The sequence below is a fragment of the Camelus dromedarius genome, chromosome 21, assembly GCF_036321535.1.
Source record: "Camelus dromedarius isolate mCamDro1 chromosome 21, mCamDro1.pat, whole genome shotgun sequence".
Taxonomy (NCBI): Eukaryota; Metazoa; Chordata; class Mammalia; order Artiodactyla; family Camelidae; genus Camelus; species Camelus dromedarius.
The window spans coordinates 6,810,743-6,832,855 of record NC_087456.1 but is presented as its reverse complement, the minus strand read 5'-3'; the positions used below and the strand labels follow the sequence as shown (position 1 = coordinate 6,832,855).

The window sequence follows — 22,113 nt, the reverse complement described above, 5'->3', positions numbered from 1 at the left end:
CCACAGCAAGAAAGACAGGAGGGCTTGGTGCCTGGAGAAGAAGAGAAAGAAAACAGGAGGTGAAAAAGAGGTGGTTGTCATTTCCTTCATAATTGTGTCCAGGGCTCCGTGACAGTTCGTGTCACTAAAAGTCTTCCGTATTAGCAGAAGCCAAGATAATCAGAACTGGTTTGGAAGGCTACTAACCTCAACTTCCCCTTACCCAGCTCGCTCTCTCTGCAACAGATCGAGTGAACTTCTGTTTAAAGCTCTTCAACGCTCATTTCACATCTCCCTTTTCCACATCTGGAGAAGGAGAGTCGGAAAAGGAGGATGCAATGCAAACACAAGGGGTTTCCCTACGTCCATGGTATTTTTAGCTGGTTCCCCAGTATCTACTTGTATCGGAAAGTGAGAACCATTTAGGGTAGCCATGGAGATAGTACTGGTTCCGGTCTTGTTTCCTTCCTTTTCTGTTAAAATCTTTCCCTCTGATTTCGGTAAAGCACCCCACTTCGGGCGCCCGGATTCTGCAGCTCCTCTCTCTCCTTAGGGACAATTCTGTAAGGAGTAGGAACATGTTTTTAAATCAGGAGAGCTAGTGAGCTCTGGGTGAGATTTATACCAAAGGGGTTATCAGTCGCACCTACAACCTCCAGGTTTTGGAGCTCGGCTCCAGCCCAGACTACAAGTCCCAGGAGACCTCGCAATGACGGGGTGCTCCGGCGATCCTTCCCCCCACTCCTCTGGATAGTGAAGAGAAAGGTTCCGTTCGCGGCGCACTGCGGCTTGGTTTGTTTTCAACGGCGGTGACGGAGGTTGGGAGCCCGGGCGACTGCAGGCGGGGGCGTCAGGAGGCGGATTCCTCCTGCCTTAAGCACTGGGGGGGCGGAAGGAGGGGAACCGGGCCAGAGGGCCGGGGACCGAGACGCGAAGACAGAGCAGGCTGAGGAGATGGAGGGCGACGGGGTGCGGTGGGGGAGCGAGCCAGTCTCGGGTCCCGGCCCCGGAGGCGGCGGAATGGTCCGCGAACTGTGCCGGAGCTTCGGCCGCTACCGCCGCTACCTGGGACGGCTGAGACAGAACCTGCGCGAGACCCAGAAGTTCTTCCGCGACATCAAGGGCTCCCACAACCACAGCTGTCCCTCCTCCCCCACGGACGGCGGCGGGGCCGAGCGCGGCCCTGCCGGCGATGTCGCCGAGATCGGGCTGCAGGCGGGTAAGGAGGGTAGCCGCCAGAGAGGCAGGCTGGAGAGGCAAACTAGAGGGTGGACCGCACCCCTGCCCCTGCAAAACAACCCCGGGGAGAGGCGGAAAGTGGAAGAAGGGCCGCGTGGCGGGGCCCCCGGGCCTGGGCCGATCCGATCCGAGATGCCGTGGGAGGGCATCCCTCCGGGTGGGGGAGGAGAGGGGCGCCAGCGACTCTGCCGGCGGGGACCAGGGGTCAAGGGGCGCCCGGAGGCCGGAGCTCTAGGAGCGGGATCCGGGGGAGCCGGCTGTGCGCGGGCGGGAGCGCGGAGGGCCCCAGTTTGAAGAGGGCGGAGGTTAAGCTTAGGAGTGGGGAAAGTTGCTCTGAATTGGGGGGCGAGCAGTAATGGTCAGAACCCCAGTTTAGGGATGGAGGAATGGAAAGTGGAAGAGGGGCGGTAGTCAGGGCCACCCCGGAGCCCTAGGAGGCCACGGAACTGTAGTGGATTTGTGTGTGTGTGTGTGTGTGTTGTGCATGTGTGTTTGATTATGTATGTGAAATGTATTTACATCAATCATGAGACAACTCTGAAGAAGTAAAGAACATCCTCTAAATGGGGTTGGGGTCGCTAAATGAAATACCTGATGGGTGCCAGGCAATTGCTAGAGATGTGGCTTGTGCTTATGGTAAAGAGGTTAGAGAAAGGATCCTTTTTTTGGTCCTGAGACAACATAATTCTCTCTAGGATGTGATAGAGGCCCTAAAGCACTTAAAATCTTGCAGGGTCTTTGACCTTTCCCAATTTCTTGCTTCCTCTTAAACTGCTGTTGGTGGGGAACTGGAAGGTTTGTTAACTCCTTCATCTGATTAGGAAACAACTTAGGTTGGATGGGAGAAGGGACTGGCATCCTATGTAGACAGATAACCTTGGGACAACATAGCAAAGAAGTCAGTGGGTTTCATTGAGTGAGTCTCCACCTAAAGTGTGTATTAAATTTAATTAAAATAAAAGATATCTCAGTCTAGATCCCACAGATTCATTGAGTAGGTCTAGTGGGTGGGTCCTCACAATCTAAACCCAAACCATTGGTAGGGATTCTGATACAACTAATTAGAAACACTAATTGAGATGCTGACAGCAAATTCGATCATGAGGCTCAGAATGCAATGAATTGTTAAAACTTTTCAGAGTTTGTGTGTTGGGCCCTATGTTTTTCCAGAGTTGTATGTTTAATATTCTGAATTTGCCTGAGACTCCAGAAATGGTGATATAAATAAAGAAGATTCTGAGTGATGCTATTCCATTCAGTTGGCCTGGATGTAAATAAAAAGGCTTTTATTTTACCTCAAGGGATAAATGGGAGGAGGTGGGGATGACTAGCTTTTCTGAAGTTGTGATTTTTGACATCTTATGCCCAGAGATACGCTGTTCTTAAAATGGGCCCATAGACTGATTTCTGTGAGGCTGTCGAAAAACAACTGGTGAGGAGGGCTGATGTTTTCAGAGATGATCCCAGAATGTGTACTTTCACCCTTTCTCTCAGCAGTGCTTTCCAGCGGCTTTCCCTGCTCACAAGTTTTTCTTATGGCTAGTCTAGAAAAGCCCTCTATTGCTGTAACTTTATAACAACTTGATTTTAGAATTACTACTGAAAAAAAAAATCAAGTAGATTCACCTCAGAGAGATGGAGGTTTTCAAGGCACCTTAGTTATCTCTTGTTTTTATTCTTTAAAAGCCAACTTGAGAAATACAAATGCACCTTTGTATTTTGCCTCATTGGCTTTTCTAGTTGAGTGCATCATGGACTAATCTTTGCGTATTTAACTCTCTTCACCGACTGGAGTCTCTGTCCCTCCAAAATAAAACCAAGGGAGGATATAGATGACAGGACTGGGAGCCATTTGATTTTGTTCCATAAAATGTGTTCCTTTCAGGAGAATTTTCTCTTTGGAGGTGAAAAGGAGCGTCAGGAAAAATGAGTGAGATGGCATTTGCTATGTATACTTTGGGGTTGCCGTTTTCCCAGCGGTTTTGGTGATTGTGTTAGAAAGTAGAAATCACTCTTAAAAGACAACTAAGCTCTTTCTTGTTCTCTCCCTTTACAGACTATCTTTGCAAGGTCAAGTGCATTCAGAGTGTCTCAACTCTCTTTTCTGAATGTTGGTTTCTGATTAATAGGAATTTGGAATGTTAAGTGAAGGAACACTCGATTCTTAACCTAACAAACCTCTAGAAGGTTTTAATCATCTTATCAAAATGGGAGTGACTTCTAGGTTGGATGTAGTATGGTATTTGAGCAACTGATGATCATGGATTAATTTTAAATTTTTTTTAATTTCCCTTTTAACCACGAAAGAGGGGAAGGACCACCCACCCCACCAGGTTGCCTTCTTAATTCTGACAGTTTTGAATTCACTGGGGGCCGTGTAGAGAGTATATAACATACATGATGTTTTATTTTATTATTTTTAAGTTTCTTTTAAAAATATTTTAATTTATTATGTATTTATTATCACATTATATTAGTTTTTTGTTTTTTGTTTTTTTTTTTTGTTTTTTTTTTTTGGCAGAGGGGGAAGGTAATTAGGTTTATTTATCTTTGACGGAGGTACTGGAGACTGAACCCAGGACCTCGTGCATACTAAGCATGTGCTCTACCACTTGAGCTATACCCTCCCCTGACGTGATGTTTTAGAAATTGAAAAGTAGGTGGAATAGAACTGTAAAATGAGAGTAGCTTGGCCTATAAGGGAAAAACTGAATTATACGTGAAGTTTCCTTGATTCAGTTCCTCCTTTTCTTCCCAGATCATTGGCCTTCTTTTCACTTAACCATAGGGGATGAGAGAAATTTTCAGATGGTTTTCCTTTGCCAGAGGGTTCCAAAATAATGAGATAAAGCACTTCTGAAGACAGTCAGTATGGAGTATTACAAAGTAGCAGAGAGTAAAGTATTTTTTTGCTTTATGATCTAGTAGAGTTCCTGGCTTTTGCTGTGTGTCATAAACCTCTCAATTTTAAGAAATTGGAATGACTCAAATGTGTCTAGTTAGAATGCTCTGGGCTGTGCTCCGTTCCTCCATGCCTGCTTCCACTCTTATTAAGTGAGTGACCTTGGGCAAATCCCAACTGCACTGTGCCACAGTATCCTCACCTGGAAGTGGGGATTATAATAATGGTACTTGCCTCAAGGGTTGTTGGGAGTTAATATGTGTGCTTAGAACAGTGCCTGGTAAGGTGCTGGGTAAGTATTAGCTATTATTATTCAGTAAACATTTGAGTACTGCTTATGAGGGCCAACGAGGCGAATAAAACATTGGCCTTGGTCTTGGGTTAATGGAGATCAGTCTTCCCCTTCTATACTTCTCTCTTAAGAAAGAAAAAAAATTATAATTATCATCATTACCGTGCACCTGTTTGTTTATGTTGGATAAGGGATAAAAAAGATTAGGAAGATCTGAACTTGGCCCCCTGGGAAGGTGTAATGTAATCTCAACCATATACATATACAACACTTAAAGCAGAAAAATCGGAAAAAGCCAAGGTATGGCTAGATTGTAGGCATTTTATGTGAGTTACAATTCTTAGGTTTTTATAGCTTTCTTTGGCTTTGGTTCGCTAACAGCTTAGTTTCTCCAACATCCGTCACCCTCTTTTGGTCACACCTAGTATAAACTGGTTGCCCAAATTAAAAAAGGAGACAAAAAGCACTGGGGCACTTATTTGTTATTTATTTCTCTCTCGCTCTCTTTTTTTAAATGAAGTACCATCAGTTACAATGTGTCAGTTTCTGGTGTGCAGCACAATGTCCCAGTCATGCATATACATCCATATATTCATTGTCGTATTTTTTTCATTAAAGGTTATTACAAGGTATTGAACATAGTTCTCTGTAGGGCACTTATTTAAAATAGACATTTCTCTTGGAGTCGTCAGACTGAAATTTGCATGGATAATACAATTCAAGTGGTAGAGTGACATCTGGGGAAGGGACAGAAAATTGGGAGAGAGGAGAATCTTTACCCACTGGTTTCTTATAATTGCCATCTTCTTGGGGCTGAGGGGCGGAGAGAAGTTGTGGGCTAAAACAGCCAGAGACTGGGATGGGTGTGCTTTCATGGGTTTGCCAGAATCTATTTAGAAGAGCTGCCTCAACATTTCAGCTTAGCAGAGATGGTGCTATAATTGCTTTTCATTTATTAGTTTTATTACCTTCGATGAGCAAAACCCCATTTCCCCAAGAATGTCTAAAACTTTCCCTTTCTCTCAGTTTTCTTCCTGTCTGGAAGCAGCATATAATAGTGAAAAGCAAGTGCAAGCATTTGAATCAGACCTGAGCTCTTCAAGTTCAGCACCTTATTAACTGTGTAACTTGGGGCAAGTCACTTAACCTGTTAAAGTCTTGGTTTCTTTGTATGTAAAATGGGAGGGATACAAAATGCCACATATTGGGTGAGCCAATCTATTTGAAATGTCCAGTATAGGCATATTCATAAAGACAGAAAGTAGATTAATGATTGCCAGGGGACAGGGAGAGAGGGAAATGAGAAATAACTGCTAACGAGTATGGGGTTTCTTTCTGGTGAATAAAAATGTTCTGGAATTAGACAGTTGTCATGGTTGTACAACTTTGTGAATATACTAGAAACCGATAAATTGTAAATTTCAAAAGGATGGATTTTATGATATGTGAATTATATCTAAATAAAGAAATAGAATGGGAGTGCTAATGTCTTCCTCACAAAGTTCTTGTGACATTTAGAGATAGTGTACATTAAAGCACTTAGCACAGGCACATGGTTAGTACTAAACATATGTGGCATCTGAGTGTGTTTGTATGGATGTACTTAGTAAACATTAGATTAGGAACTTGAAACATGAGGGTTGGGGGAAGAATGGGAGGAGCAGAAAGATGGAATGAGGGACAACAATTTGGGCTGAAGCCAGATTTAGGCCCGGGTCTCTATGCTCCTAGTCCAAGTCAGCTTCTGTGACTCCCCCCTTGTTCTTTTCTGACCTGGCCATGGGAGTGCAAATGCACCCTGCCATGGAGATGATTTGTTACAAGTGAGTCATAACTCAGGCTCCGTAGCTTGCCATGGAACCATAATTCACTTCAGTGGGGAGACTTTATCTGATTGAATGAGTATAATGTGACACTGTTTACTCCAACCTCTTATTTCAGTTTCCAGTCCCTGACATTTAGGGGATCGAGCCCCTCTTCGCCGCTCTTGCAACCCCAAGCTCCCTGGGAGGAATTTTGGGAAGAAATGGCCTTCCCAAATACAATGGCCTTTCTACCCTTTCCCCTTTCTAAGCTTCCTTTCCTAGGATAATCTCTTTCCCACGGCACAGGGCAGCCCACCAATAAAAAGGCTGGATAATTCTGCCTGACCTTAAAAGAAGACATTATTACCTTTAAGATTATTATCATTTGCAATATGATTAGTTTAGTCCTAAAAGCCATTACTGGTTTCAGTATGGTTAGTTCTTCAGCCTTGCAAGTTAGTATTTAAAGAAAGCATGGAGAGTGGATGTAGCTCAGTAGTTTAGCACATGTTTAGCATGTACAAGGTCCTGGGTTCAGTCCCCAGTACCTCCACTAAAATATATATACAAATTAATTTTAAAAATGAAGAAAACATGGATTTAAATAAAGATCCATTCTGGTCTTTAGGTTTTGTTTTGCTCTGTCTACTTTCCCAGTATCTCCATTTATTTCTCTAGGCTTCTCTTTCTCACTAGGTTAAGGGAACAAAGAATCTTACTGCAGTAAATGCACTTCTCAGAAACAATCTTTCTGAAGATAAAATCTCAAGAAATATTGCTGAAGTAAAGAGCAGTATGAATTTCACCTTATCCCTGTTCCTCAATTCCTGTAGGCTCTGGACATACAGATCATGCTTTTATTTTTATTTTTTATTTGTGTGATTGTTATGTATATAGGGTGTCATCTTGCTTACTAACTCATGAACACTGTATCCCTTGCAATGCAAATGATAAACATTTGATAGATGACTGATTAGGCTGGAGCTGCATTCTATGCCAGTATCCCAAAGGATGATTTTCACGTCCCCAAGAATGAGTTGCGTGCAATACCAGAGCTTTACATGGTATGGGAAGAAAATCTTTAATATTATTCACTCAACAAATCTTTATTTGTGCCTTACTCTGTACTAGGTACAGGACACACAATGGGGAAGCACTGTCCAACTCATTGATTTGTTAATTCTAAATCGATGTTATGAAGGAAAGAAGGATTAGTGTTTCATCATATCCCTCTAGAGGATTCTTCTACAAATTGATCACCTGCTTAACCATTAGTCTTTGAGGACATGGGGATAAGGCATATGAGAAGTTCTAAGATTAAATGGCATTGATAAAAACAGGAGTTGAGTTTCTTTACTATCTGGCAATACAGGAAAATTAGCCCCAACCTGTCTTTGATGGAGTGATTATCATTGTCTTGTTTGTGTGGTTCAAAAGCAGAGTGCGTTCACGAAGACCCCTTTTAGAGCATCTTTCATCTTCCTGTCTTTCTCAGAGGTTACTCACGGGGAAGCCAGTATGACGAGTATGAGGTATCTGAGAGGACGTGGGTTTTTTCCCTAACAGTTTTGAGACCTAAAGTGAATCTGCTCCTTACTTCTTGTAGGAAAATAGTTCACCTCTGGAGATGATAGGTTTTGCTTCCTACATGGTCCAGGGAATCTGAATGGTGTCGTTCATAACAAGAGTGTAGAGGGTGAGTCTGTATGAAAGATGCTGCTTTTTTTTCTTGATGCTCAGAGGCCTGCCTGGAGTCCCCTGTTAGATCTCTAGTCCGGGTATAGGCCACCCCATGCTTGAAAATTGATTCAATTCTTTGTTAAATGGGGAGCCTGGTAAATTGGGGATCCTGGAACTTGACACTTGAACAGAGGAGAAGAGGTGTAGCAGTGGTTAAGACACGTGCCCCTTGCTTAAAGCTATAAATCAGCCTCTCTGAGAAAGTCTCCTCATATGTAATATTCCTCCCAAGTCCAAACCTAAATGCCCTGAAGGAAAGTTGGTCAGAGCATGGGGGACTCATCAGTGTCCCCTCTGGGCCTCTGATCAAAGTGCCCATCATGTGCAGTACCTTCCTCTGTCGCCTTTAGCAGGCAGTTTGAATGGTCTGGATGTATCCCCAGCTGGTGCCATGTGGCTGCAGGAGCCTTTTGACCCCAAGTCTTCGGAGTGGGCCTTTAAAGTGGCTTCCGCTCCCTGGGGCAGTGCTCTCTGGGCAGGAAGATGGGAAGCAGAACTTGAGGGTGGTTTTACTTTTCACTTGTCCAACTAATAATGCATCAAAACTAACCCAAAGAATAATGATAGCTTATGTATTCATAAGAGCCTTTGATTATTAAAAAAAAACAACTCACACTTCTTTTTTAAAAATGCTTTTATCACTTTTATCACTCAGATGTAAAAAAGGTCTAACTTTAGCTTCATCAGATTAAGACTTTCGTGTGTTATTCATGCCAGGCAGACTTTGCCCTTTCTAGTCTATGTAAATGGGAGAGAATTGCATTTCCCAGGGCTTTTTTGATCAAACCCAACTTTCCAGACCGAGGACCAAGGCAACTAGGTAATAAAGGTAATAAAAGCAACTAGGTGACAAGACTACTTTGAATAAAAGCTCTCTTTTTATTCAAATTAGAGGGACGGTGGCCAAGCCAATAGGGAGTGTACTTTTTAGGAATATTCTGTACAACATACTCTAGTTTTAACTTTTAATAGTAAGAGACATGTAGGTGCAAGAAGGAATGAGGAATGCGGGGGGAAACAGTGGGAGGAAAGTCATTCTTATTCTTTTGGCGAACAAGAACCCCGCTGGGGAAACCTAGCTCAGTCGCTCCTGAGTGAACCGTTGGCCTGCTCTGCTGGCTCTTGCTCCGCGGAGAGACAGGGAGGAGTTCTGTTGCAGCAACTTGGAAATGTGGTTTGTTGGTATGTGATAAAGAGGAGGCCTGTCCTGCAGAAGAGGTAGAGATGTGTTCCCGAGTGCTCAGTAATCCTTAGGGCACTGCAAGGCTGTGCGAGGTCAGGCTTCTTCTGGTGGCTTCTTGTTCAGTGAACTGGATAGTGATAGGTAACCTCCATCAAATTGTCCCATCCTGGAGCCGGTGTTTGTCTATACTGCTTAGTCTAGAGGATTGGAATCCTAAATCTGATCCTGAACTACTTACTTAGATTAGTGCCTTGGATTCCCCAGACTCTGAACTGGCATCAGTAAATCATCCCAGGGAGATTGAGAGAGAAGGTAGTGTGCAGGGCAGAAGTGGGGGCAGTGAAGACTTATTGTTAAAATTTCATTATTACTGTATTTGATACATTTTTTACCTGCTGGGGTTTTGTTGTTGTTGTTTTGAGGGGGAAGGTAATTTGGTTTATTTATGTATGTATGTATGTGTGTATTTATTTAAATGGAGGTACTGGGGATTGAACCCAGGACACCTCATGCTTGCTGAGCATGCGCTCTATCACTGAGCTATACCCTCCCCAACTGCTCCCCACCCCCAACCACTGGGTTTTTTACAAGTAAAATTCTCCCTCTTAATCTCTTTCCTCTGAGATCCAGACCTGGATACATTTTGCTAGTAATCCTTTTGGCTTATTTTCTAAAATTATTTTGAAATAATTTCTAATTTATGTAAATGTTGCCAGAACAGTACAAAGAGCTCTCATACCCGCTTCATGCAGGTTCCCGAGGTGTTAAGATTTTATTGCATTTGCCCCATCACCCGATCTCTCTCTCTCTTTCTGGTATAATATATATAGTCTATTCTTTTTCTGAGCCTTTTGAAAGCAAGCTCTAAATAGGTTGTCTTATTTCCTCTAAACACTCTAGTGCCCGTTTCCCCCAAAACAAGGACATGCTTCTACTTACCAGCCTGCAATTCCCCAAATCAGGAAATAAACCCTCCAGTCCACAGACCCCATTTAACTTTTGCCAACTGTCCCAATAATGTCTTTTTCTTTTTGATCCAGGATCTTATCCAGGAACACATGTTGCATTTACTTGTCATGTCTCTTCTGGCTCCCTTAATGTGGACAGTCCCTTGGCCTTTCCCTGGCATTTATATCTTTGACGGGTTTAAAGAGCAGGCTTTACATCCTGTTGGATGACCCTCAGCATGGATCTAGCTGTTTCCTTGGGACTAGACTCAGCCATGAGCTCTCAGCAGGACTAAGCACAGGAATGCCGTGGTGGGCATCGCATCAGGGGTACATGATGTCAGCCCACCCACCCTTGGAGATGTTAAGCTTCATCACTGGTCATGTTGGTGTCCTTTAGGTTTCTGTACCTTAACATCTCCAGTTTTCCTTTTGCAATTGATTAGTGTTTTGTGGAGAGGTGTTCTAAGATTTCACTGACTATCTTGTTCCTAAAGATGCCTCCCTCCACTAGGCCTAGCATCCACTGACCACAGGGGTGGCTTTTCTATCCACTATTCCTTAGTTGGTAATTGGGAAGGAAGAGCTTTCCTTTTCCTGTTGATTTATTATTTATGTATATCAGTGTGCACTCCTGATTTTTTTCAATGGATTATTTCTTATTATCATTTAAAATTTTTTTATGGTTAAATTATCAGTGAGTCCCCCTTTTGAGTGGGTTCCTTCATCCTTTTACCACATTGCCCCCATTGGATCATTCTTAATGGTTACTTGCTGTAAGATGCTGTCTTCCAAATGATGGAAACTAAGCCCTCAGTGAAGCATGGGGTTGGCTTTCTCTGAAGAACCGCTTCCATCTCTGCATCCCTTAAATTACAGCTTCAGCTGCCAGCTGCCTTTCTGTTCCCTCTGCAGCATGACCAGCCTCAGGGGCAGTTTCTCCCAGAAGGGCAACTTGTCAGCAGGCTGCTGAGTGTGGTCTCTTCATTTCACAGGTCTCCCAGGTGCACAAGCCTTGGGGGTGGAGTCAGAGGTTATGTCATCTTCCCAGGTGCCAGTACAATCTATTTCTTAGGAACTATTCAAGATCTGAACATGACCACCAGGTAGGATAACTTTAGTGACATTTCTGCCAGCTTGACTTTCAGCTTCCAATAAGACCTTTGGCTGCTTGAGTACATTTCAATCTCTGATCTCCAAAAACCATCCCATTCAACCAAAATACTTTGGATTGCTTGGTCCTGAAGATTCTGAAACCCAGACTACCTAAGCATATGTTTTCCTTAAATGGGGATGCTTCCTTTGTAAATTCAGACTCCTTTAAATTTAGCTGAAGGTCATAGAGCCTGTTTGGAAATGATAAATAAATGTTTCTTGGCACAATTATTTGTCTCACAGCTTCTGGGGTTTTTGTAGGTCAATACTTTGAAGCTTGTAGTAGAATTGATTGTAGTAGAAAGACTGTAATGTTCATTTCTCAACTTAGGATTTGTCCCCCTTTTCTCCACTCTTGGCACGTAGAGTTAGTAAGAAATAAAACATCACTGCATCCCTGTGGAAGTGCATATCTCTGTCACTGATTACTTTAGTGAATTATAAAATCCTTTGTATTTCAGTCACTTCAGAGAGGACTTCAAGTTCAATATTAAAGGTGAAATAAAAAATTTTACCGAAGGAGGGAAGTCCTTGGGTATCAGGAACAAGTATTGCAGTAGTAACTGTTGAGACCTGAGTCGATTCTGAAGCCCTGTCCACCTTATGAGTTGCAATAACATGATAAGGCAGAGCTAGAATTCCATTTCACCTACTCCCCCTAGTGCCTTCCCCACCTTGGCCGTGGACTACACCTTACCCTGGCCTTCACTCATATTATTGATTGGGATGAAAAACAGGCAACAAGGAGAATGTGTCGATGTATATCCATTACTCCAAACATAATTTTAATGAAGTATCTATCCTGATGGGTCACTAGAGACATCAAAAGGTCATTAGCATTCCTTCCCACCAGTTCTCCCTTTGTAGAATAGGCCCAACCTCAAACCCAAAGGGGCATTCAGATTGACTGATGGGAGGAACATTAAAAATTTCTCTGAAAAGCCCCTACTGTTTCTTTTAGAAAAGAGACCCTAGAGATCTTAGGTAGAATAACAACATTTTTTTAAAGTGTTCATTAGCTAGTGGTAATATTGTGAGTTTTTTCCCCCAGCCTTTATTCCTTATGGTTTTGTGCAGTTTTCACAGGGACTCTGTCAGCCTGCTTTTTTTTAAGTTGAGGTCTTATAATTACTAAGTTGTGCTTGGCCCCAGATTAGGGGGAAATGTGGTAGGGGATGTGGAGGAGGAAAATTTTCTCCTCTGTCCTCTTAGGGTCTCCATCTGGGCCTAAGTTTTCAGCTGACCTAAGACAGATTAACAGGAGAAAAGCATAAACATTTTCTTAAATTTTACATGTACATGGGAGTCCTCACAAGAGAATGAAGACCCAAAGAAACAGAGTTGAATGTTTATATACTGAACTGGACAAAGAGAAGTAAATTATGAAAACGAGACAAGACACAGGGGCTTGGAGTTCATGGTGGAAAAGTAACTGGGAAGATACCAGTTAGTTTAACAAGGCTTATTTGTACGGATTTTTTTGGCCTGGACTTTTAGTCTCTGGTGATAAGAATGTTGCTTTCCTTCTGTTATAGGGAGGGCATCTTCTCAATGGGAGTTTATCTCTTACTTTCAGGAAGAAAAAGGGGAGGTCAGAGTGCCCTTCTTATACCTGCTGTGTGTCTAGTGCCTTTAGCTCAAAATAATCCTTATGCCCAAGTGGCATTTTGGGGATGGCGTATTCTGCCACCCTGCAGGAACATTGTCTACCAGTAAGTATTCACCTGGCCCCCTGACACCTAAGAACAGCTCCTGCACTGCCCTGTGTTCTACCTTTTAACTGCTTAGATAAATGGAGAAACATGGGTCCTTTTTAATTTTGTTTTGCTTTTTAAGCTACTGCTTCCTTATCTATAAATGGGGATAATAATAGTTCATGCCTGGTAGAATTGTGAGCATTAAAAGAGATGAGGCAAATAAAGTGATAAATACTTTAAATAGTGATGAAGTCAGTAAATATTATTGTGGGGGACGAAAAATAGTTTGCCCTCTACCCTCTTAGGTTCTTTCTTGGCTGAGACACCCCTGTTTAAAAAGACAGATTAATGGGGGAAAAGCAAACAGAATTTGAATAACATGTATACCTACTGTACACATGGAAGACATCCAGGAGAAATGGAGTAACTCTGAAATGGCCCAAGCCACTACCTTAAACACCATCTCCAGCTAAAGACAAACAGTGTTGGGCTGGGGAGGGGGCAGTTAGTTATGGGCAGTTACCAGGAAAAGCATGGTAAACAGGGCTAAGGTTGTTAGGCAGTTTATAGTGGCTGCCATCTGTGTTGATAAGAGTGTCTAGAGATTGTAGAGTCCTCTTTTTCTTGGTACTGGAGGGAGACACCCTCACAAATGGAGATTTTTCCTTTTGAATATAAATATCTCTCACAAAAGTGTAACTTCTCAGTTTTCAGAGCTTCACCTGGGTCTGCTGTTTCTTAAAAAATAACCCACTCAAAACAATCACTGTGTCAAAAAGACATATTTGGAGGTGGTATACTTTATTCCCCTTCCTTTTCTAAAACAGATAAACACCATGGGTTGCTGCTTTAGCTGCTCTTCTGGCAGTTTGAAACCTTTGTCTAGAAGTAACCCTAATCAAGATCATCTGTATTTAAGAACCATGAAGGGAAAAAAAGTCTCAGCTTATGCTTAAGACGATTTGACTTTTCCTGCAGCCAGAGTTGGCAGGGTTAATGTGCTCCAGCTGAGGGCCATGCTGTTACCTTCTGGCCGCCCCATATGCAGCTGCTGTTGTATTAATTACAAAAGAAATCCTATTAACTCGAAAGTCCTTTAACTGTCAGTGACGCAGCTGCTCTAGCTCTGAAACAGGTTTTCTTCCTGCCTCCTACCGACAGTCTAGAGTTTTTAATCTCTTCCTTAGAGAACCTGCTAAAACAGCGCGGTAGGTCCTCGGAGTCCCTGGCTAGTTCAGTCAGCTTTTTGATCTGCAGCTATAGTCCTCCTGGGAGAGCTTGCATAATTAAATTCACATATAATTTTAAAATAAAAACAACCAGACCAACTGTCCATCCCCCCTCAATTACTTTCCTTTCAACAGTTAAAACCTGAAGGAATCCTGGAATTTTAGAACTGGAAGGGATGTGAAAGATGATCTAATCCAACTGCCTTAGTTCACAGATGAGAAATCCAAGGCTAGAAAAAAGCTAGTAGATTGCCAAAGTCACAGAGCCAGTCATGGTGAAGCCCGGGATGGGATCGGCTGCCCTCCTCTCTCGCACTCTGCCCGCTTCCTCGCTGCGTTCTTCTCTCACCCGACCATTTGTCGAGAAGAACAAGGAGTGAACCCATCTCATTTCAACTTCATTTCTCTCCATGCCCTTGTTCAAATCTTGTAGTCACATCGAAGAGCAACGACAAAGCTAAAGATTAGTGGGAGCAGCAAAGGGCTTGGATAACAATATACTGAAAAACAGATGGCTACATCCACATGGAAGACCTTTTCTCAGGCTGGTGGGTTGCACGCAGGACCCTAGCAGAGTGCATCAATTTTGGAAACAGAAATTAGGACTTATCTCCGCGTCAGCCCCCTCTCCCATTGCGCTAGCCTCCAGTTGCTTGACTCTAGCCGGTTTATTTGGAGTGACTGTTTTTGTCACTCCAGAGATGGGGGTGTGATAATTAGGCTCAGATGAATAATGGGGTGTGTCTGCTGTGGTTTTGGCTGATGCAGCATGGTTTACTGGCTTTCCTATATTGACCCTGTGTCTCAGAGATGTTGCGATCTCTCCCACTGGTCCTGAAAAATGGTTAGTTGGTTTTCATCCTCTATTTCCTAATCTCCTAACAGCAGCAGTAGCAAAGCTCATTTAGGCTTATTGTTTTTTTTTTTTTTTCTGTACCAGCTTTTGTTATAGGAGTTATGAAGGTTGTGAGTATGAACTTACACTTAGACACCCATCTGAGATCTGAGGAGGAATCAGAAAAGAAGAAGATAGGAAGTGTAGATTAGAGTGAATCTAGCCAGACTTCTCACTGCTCAGGCTGAGGCTGTGGCTGGTGAATTCTGCAAGGAGAATGGGGAGGTCCTATTCTGTTGTCCACCTCTACTCTCCACGTGGAGATGAAGGAGGTGTTTAGGAATGACAGTTGCTCCTAAGCTGTTCATCATGGCACTGGACTTTTCTGTACTTAGTACTTAGTACAACTGCTTAGGGCTTTCTGTAGACAGTTTCCCACAGTCGGTGGATTCTTACACAAAGCAAACAGCCACTTAACATAAAGCACTCACTACGTGTTAGTCATTCTGTTGGGTGTTGAGGATACAGAGAGAAATATGATAGTTCTTCCTGATTTTGGTAATTATAAACATGACTAGAAGAGACTGTGTAGGGGAGCAAAATTTGCCACCCTCAAAGTGTCCCTTTGGTATGAAGATTGTTTTAGGCTGGTTGTTTTAAAGAAACAAAAGGCTCAGGGAGAGCTTTTACCTTCTCCATCTTAACTGCCCAGAAGAATTTAGATAGGGGGTCTATCCTAGGAAGAGGGCAATCACCAGAACTAGCTCCAGTGTCACATAAACGAGGTGTGGTAGACAGGGGAGGAGCCTAGCAAGGCCTGTTTGATCAGAGTCCTCTCTGTGTCCCCTTTGTTTCTGGATGGCCCAGCAAACATTTGTTTACCAAACATTTACTCTTTTCATTCTTCCTGTGAATTGACTTCCTTTCTTTTGAGGACCCAGCCCCCTACTCCTGTCTCCTTAGTCCAGGATGATATATGTACCTCATTTTACCTGACTGTCTTTGGACTGTCTCATGTTCGCATCCCCCGTGTGTACGTAATTAAATTTTCTTTTCTTCTGTTAATCTGTCTCATGTCAATTTAATTCTTAGACCCAGCCAGAAGAAACTAAAAGGGTAGAGGAAGATTGTTTTGCCTCCCCGACAACTGTGATAAATGTGGTTTAGTTGTGAACACAGTATGAGGGGACTCTGGACTAGCCCATTGCTACTTGCACAAGCAATTGGCTGTGTCCCTTTGCTTTTAGGTTGTAGGTCAAAAGTTAGACCAGTGGTCTGGTGTCTTGCTCTTGTGCTTAGTAAATACCTTGCACAGAACTGTGCACTCAGTTAACACTTTGCTTTTTCATCTCTTTCCAGGAGAATAGATTTCCTTGTTTCAGTGTCTGGTGTTGCTGACATCCATGCACAGGCTGGTGATGTACTTCTAGGCAGACTTGGAAGGAGGGGCTTACTGAAATGCGTGGAGGGGTCTGGGTGAAAGCCAACTTCTTTAAACCTTTTGCTGGTACCATTTGTGGAAGAGACGGGGGTTGGAGGATTTGAAATAGTTTGTGGCAGGATAGGTACAATCTGAAGCAGAACAAACTCTTAAATGTACCAGGCCTCTCTTGCTTCAGTTACATGAACAAGATAAACAGCTTATGAATGGTTTAATGCAGCTCATGATTAAGTGAATAAAGCAAATACTTTTTCAGTTGGTGCCGCCCCAAATTTCAATTAAGATGGATGCAGTTGGCTCAGAGACTGGCCTTCTTACAGCCTAAGAACCGCGTGTCTGTGCCTTTCTGAACAAACACACGGTTGCCTGAATCTTAGACACAGGCAAGCACTGGCACTGAACAAGTCAGGGAATGATTGGGTTCAGAATCTGAAAGCTCTAGCCAACTAATTTCCGGTTCCTTTTCCTAAACAGAGGTTCTCATACTTTAAGAAGCCTGTGTTTTCTCATGAGTACTGTTTGATCCGTTTGTGGAAGCTCGCAATTCAGATGAGTACGGTGCCCTGAAAGGGTGTTTCTGAGATGGATCACATTTCTTCCTAGATTTGCCCGTATCTTATCCTAACAAGTTTCTTCCCCCTGTCTTACTTGGGGTCTTGTCTTCCACAAACTGAAAGAACGTGATTTGATTAGGAGATACTGATCTTAATTGAGCATCCAGTGTTTTGAGAAAACAGATGACTTGGCAGCTGGGATGCTGTCACCAGCTATCAGTGAGATGAACCAGAAAAGATTCTAGAGCTTATGCACCCTTGAATAACATTTTATTTCGATATATGTAGATTTAAAGATTAGCTCATATAGTTAGTTACAAAATATGTCATAAATGAGGGAAATAAGCTAAAACTGCATGTGGTAGAGACATTTAAAAGGGCCTCCATGTGTTCAAGTAGTAGGTCTTGGGTCATGAGGAAGGTTTTCGTTTTGACGTATCCAGTCCTTGGACTTTTCTGGCTTTGTCAATGTCATGATCTTGGATTGTGTCCTTGTAAACACCTTAGGCTGTCCCTCCACTGGGTGAAAAAGGAGAGGGGAGGGTAGATCAAGTCACTGCCACCTTTCTGGATAGAAACAGCTGTTCTGGGGATAAGCCAGAGAGGGGTATTCCTGTTTGATATTTGAGGAGATGTGTTCTGATTGGAATGTTTTTCTGACATCTCCTTTAACCAAGAGCTTCCTAGAAAAGGAATTCCTAGGAACCTAATATCCTAGTGGGATCTCTGTGTGGGTCTCTCTCTACCCCTCCTCACTCTTCTCTCTGCCCCCCTTTCTCCTCCTCCACCCTCCCCTTCCCCAACCAGGCCAGCTGAGCTGCATTTCCTTCCCACCCAAGGAAGAGAAGCACCTCCAGCAGATGGTGGACTGCCTCCCCTGCATCTTGATCCTCGGCCAGGACTGTAAGGTCAAGTGCCAGCTGCTGAACCTGCTGCTGGGGGCACAGGTACTTCCCACCACCAAGCTGGGCAGTGAGGAGAACTGTAAGCTTCGGCGCCTCCGCTTCACCCACGGGACTCAGACTCGGGTCAGCCTGGCACTCCCCGGCCAGTATGAACTCATGCACACGCTGGTTGCTCACCGGGGCAACTGGGAGACCATCCCTGAGGAGGACCTGGAGGTCCAAGAGGACAGTGAGGATGCCGCCCATGTTTTAGCGGAACTGGAGGTGACGATGCACCATGCTCTCTTACAGGTACCAGTCTCACGCTTACACAGTGGCACACATACATTCCAGCTTTCCTTGTACTGGAGCTTTCTCAGAAGGGAATTTGGCAATATGTACTCTGGGCTCTGAGCGTCAGGAGTCAACGGAACATAACCTAGGAAGTTGAAAACCAGACAAGGCTGTAGCAGTGCCCATCCCTGCCTCTGCTCCCACGCTGCGAGGCCCTGGGCAATTTGCTTGTCTCCTTGTCTCCTTATCTCCTTTTTGAAAATTGAAGGAATGTGATAGTTGCACCTTGGCGTGCTTTTACAGAATGATTATGATCAGGGTTAGAAATCCTTTTTTCATTTCTTAGCAGGAAGCTGTTGCTAGAATTGTCTCTTAGCCATTCCTTTCTAATAGGACCAATAAGATGATTAACGTTCTTGTCAGGGTTGAGAACAAATGAAGAATTTTTGAATTTTTCCTTAGACCTGCTGTTGTTGACTAATTTGGACAGATCACGTCTCCTACTTTTTAAGGGATGTCAGAATGTGAGGACAGGTCTGGCTCAACATAAGGAGATATGGAGATCCCGTCATGTGAAAAATATCTTTGCTTCTCTCTTGAATTAAACTCCCAAGGAGGACACAGGGTCTCGTGACATCTCCTGAAAGATCATGTTGTCAATCTGTTGTTCAAATCTCCACTTCGGAAGGACTTGTCTGTTGTGCAGGGCTTCCTTTGCTACTGTATAGCTCGTGCTGGGCTATTTCATTAGGCCCAGGGGAGAACGGCAGAGATGTGACTGTGTGAGGGTCCAGCTGGTAGGAACAAAAGAATGCAGACCTGCTCAGAACAGAGAGTCCACCGCCTTGGTCAGCTGTGCCAGGAAGGTAGGGCTAGTTTGGCGGGACTAGGAGAATGGTTTCTTCTTCTCCCCACCTGCCCCTGTTCTAGAAGGCTTGATCTCTCAGTCAGTGAATGAGTCCTTTGGTTGTGGCCACAGCCTGTGATACTGTAGAAGTAGAAACTGTCATCTCATTTCCTTCCAAAGTCCAGATTTCTTTTATCCCAGTAAATGCTAGATGGGGCTGTGCAAACAAGCCAGCGTTTTCTCTCAGCTCAGTTTCAGTGTTGGCTTTTTTCTGTTTTCAGACTGAGAGCTCACACTTCTTAGCTCCAGGACGCTGTGAGAGCCCCCGCATAACTGACAGTGGCTCTGACAGTGGTCCTTGTTTATTGACTGAGGCTGCTCTGTTGACCCACAAACTTCCTCACAGTTCATAAGTATTTGATCCATACACAGTATCTCTAGAGTATTCAGCCCTGGTCTAGTCCTTTCAGTTTCCAATAACTTAGTGGTTTTCAAATTTTTTTAGATTTTAATTCACTCTAAGAAATAATGTATCAGGACCCTGTACTTAACATACGTGTATACGTTTGGAATAAAGGTTCATGAAACAATACTTTTAGTTCTTGCAAAACACACTATTTCTTTCTCTATTCTACTTGACATCCTTTTTTTTTGTATTTTGTATTTTTTTAATTGAAGTATAGTTGATTGACAATGTTGTGTTAGTTTCAGGTGTACAGCAAAGTGATTTGGTTATACATATATATAAACTTATTCTTTTTCAAATTCTTTTCTGTTATAGGTTATTACAAGATACTGTATATAGTTCCCTGTGCTATGTAGTAGGCCTTTGTTGATTACCTATTTTATATACAATAGTGTGCATATGTTAATCCCAAACTCCTAATTTATCCATCCCCTCCTTTCCCCTTTGGTAACCATACATTTGTTTTCTATGTCTGTGGGTCTATTTCTATTTTGTAAATAAGTTCATTTGTATCATTTTTTTAGATTCCACGTAAAACCACTATCAGATGATATTTATCCTTCTCTGTCTGTTTGACTTAGAGTGATAATTTCTAGGTCCATCCATGTTGCTGCAAATGGCATTATTTCATTCCTTTTTTATGGCTGAGTAATATTCCATCGTGTGTGTGTGTGTGTGTGTGTGTGTGTGTGTGTGTGTGTGTGTGTGTGTTTATATCGTCTTTATCCAGTCATCTGTTGATGGACATTTAGGTTGCTTCCTTGTCTTGGCTGTTGTAAAAAGTGCTGCTAAGAACACTGGGGTGCATGTATCTTTTCAAATTAGAGTTTTCATCTTTTCCAGATATATGCCCTAGAGTGGGATTGCTGGATCATATGATAACTCTATTTTGAGTTTTTTAAGAAACCTCTATACTGTTCTCCATAGTAGCTGCACCAGTTTACATTCCCACCAACAGTGTTGGAGGGTTCCCTTTTCTCCACACCCTCTAAGCATTTGTTATTTGTAGACTTTTTGATGATGGCCATTCTGACCAGTGTGAGGTGATACCTCATTATAGTTTTAATTTGCACTTCTCTAATAGTTAGCAATGCTGAGCATCTTTTCATGTGCCTGTTGGCCATCTGTATGTCTTCTTTGGAGAAATGTCTATTTAGATCTTTTGCCCATTTTTTGATTGGATTTTCTTTTTGATATTGCACTGTGACTTCATTTAAAAAAAAATAATGGTAGCAACCCACTAGATTGATGATCTGACCTGATACATTGTGACCTACAGCCTAGAAGACACTGTTAAATAGCTGAGATGACTACTATTGGTTGGGTGGTGATCTTTTCTGTTCTTGCTTTTTAAAAACAGTCTCGGAATGTGAACAAAGCCATTTGCAGGACAGGCAAACTGATTGATCTCTCTGTGTCTCTTCATTTTATTGGTTTTAATTATTTTTTAATTATCTTATTAGTGGGGGAGGTCATTAGGTCTATTTATTTATTAGTAGTTTTTGGTTTTCTTTTTTTTTTAATGGAAGTACTGGAAATTGAACCCAGAACCTTGTGCATGCTGACCATTAATGATTTGAATTTGGTTTCAATTTGTAATTCTCACTTACTTTTGTCCCATGGATTGAGGAGATAAAAGAAAGTCACAGAAAAAAGAGAGCCGTTCCCCAAGTGCATCCCTGCGCACCTACCTTACTGCTGAGAGTTCCCTGTGCTGCTCCTGATAGATGTAGTAAGCACTCAAAACGGTAACGGTTAAGGAGGCTACTTGGCTGGAAAGTTGAGATACTAAATCAGCTTTCTCTCTCTTTTTTTTTTTTAATTTTATTTTATTGAGTTATAGTCAGTTTACAATGTTGTGTCAATTTCCAGTGTAGAGCACAATTTTTCAGTTATACGTGGACATACATATATTCATTGTCACATATTTTTTCTCTGTGAGCTACCATAAAATCTTGAATATAATTCCCTGTGCTACACAGTATAAACTTGTTTATCTATTCTATATATGCCTGTCAGTATCTACAAATTTCGAACTCTCACTCTGTCCCTTCCCACCCTCCTCCCCACTGGCAACCACAAGTTTGTATTCTATGTCTGTGAGTCTGTTTCTGTTTTCTATTTATGTTCATTTGTCTTTTTCTTTTCTTTTTTTTTTAGATTCCACGTATAAGCGATCTCATCTGTAAATCAGCTTTCTCCTTACACAGTTGAAATATATATTCTCTTTCTTGAGAAATAATCTTTTCTTTTTGGGGGGGAATCCTCTAGCTTCTCGTGTTCTGTTTCATGTGGTTTGTGAGGCTTCCTTAGCCAGTGTTTCTCTGGATCTACCTTCTACTCCAATGGTTTTGATGTGGAAACAGCAACGGACCCCAGCAGTTCTAAGTCTAGAAGCCACTGATGTTGAGCCTCAGAGGGGCCTTGGCAGCCTTTGTGGAGCTCAGGCCCTGCTCTGTCGCCATAGTCAGGCTCCTGTCTCCATTAAACACATCACGGATGCTCAGCTTACTGCCGGGAGCATTTCCTAGCTACTCTGAAGATTTTTCGTGCCAGTGCGAAAGATTTTTTTTTTTAGCTCTAGTTATATTTAGGACCAGTGAGTTAGCTCTATACAGACCTTC

At 42.7% G+C, this 22,113-nt stretch overlaps 1 protein-coding gene across 4 annotated transcripts in view; it reads left to right on the top strand.

Moving 5' to 3' along the window:
- Positions 1-782: 782 nt before the first annotated feature.
- Positions 783-22,113, top strand: part of DSTYK (dual serine/threonine and tyrosine protein kinase) — a 48,144-nt gene continuing 26,813 nt past the window's right edge. The window contains exons 1-2 of one of the 4 annotated variants that reach the window (XM_064477107.1): positions 783-1,198; positions 17,806-18,194. In XM_064477107.1, coding sequence (XP_064333177.1) covers positions 934-1,198; positions 17,806-18,194 — 654 coding nt within the window. In that variant the 5' untranslated portion in view covers positions 783-933. Of the gene's footprint in view, positions 1,199-10,682; positions 11,194-17,805; positions 18,195-22,113 lie in introns of those variants that run through there. The other 3 variants (XM_031438730.2, XM_064477106.1, XM_064477108.1) reach the window with 3 other exon arrangements.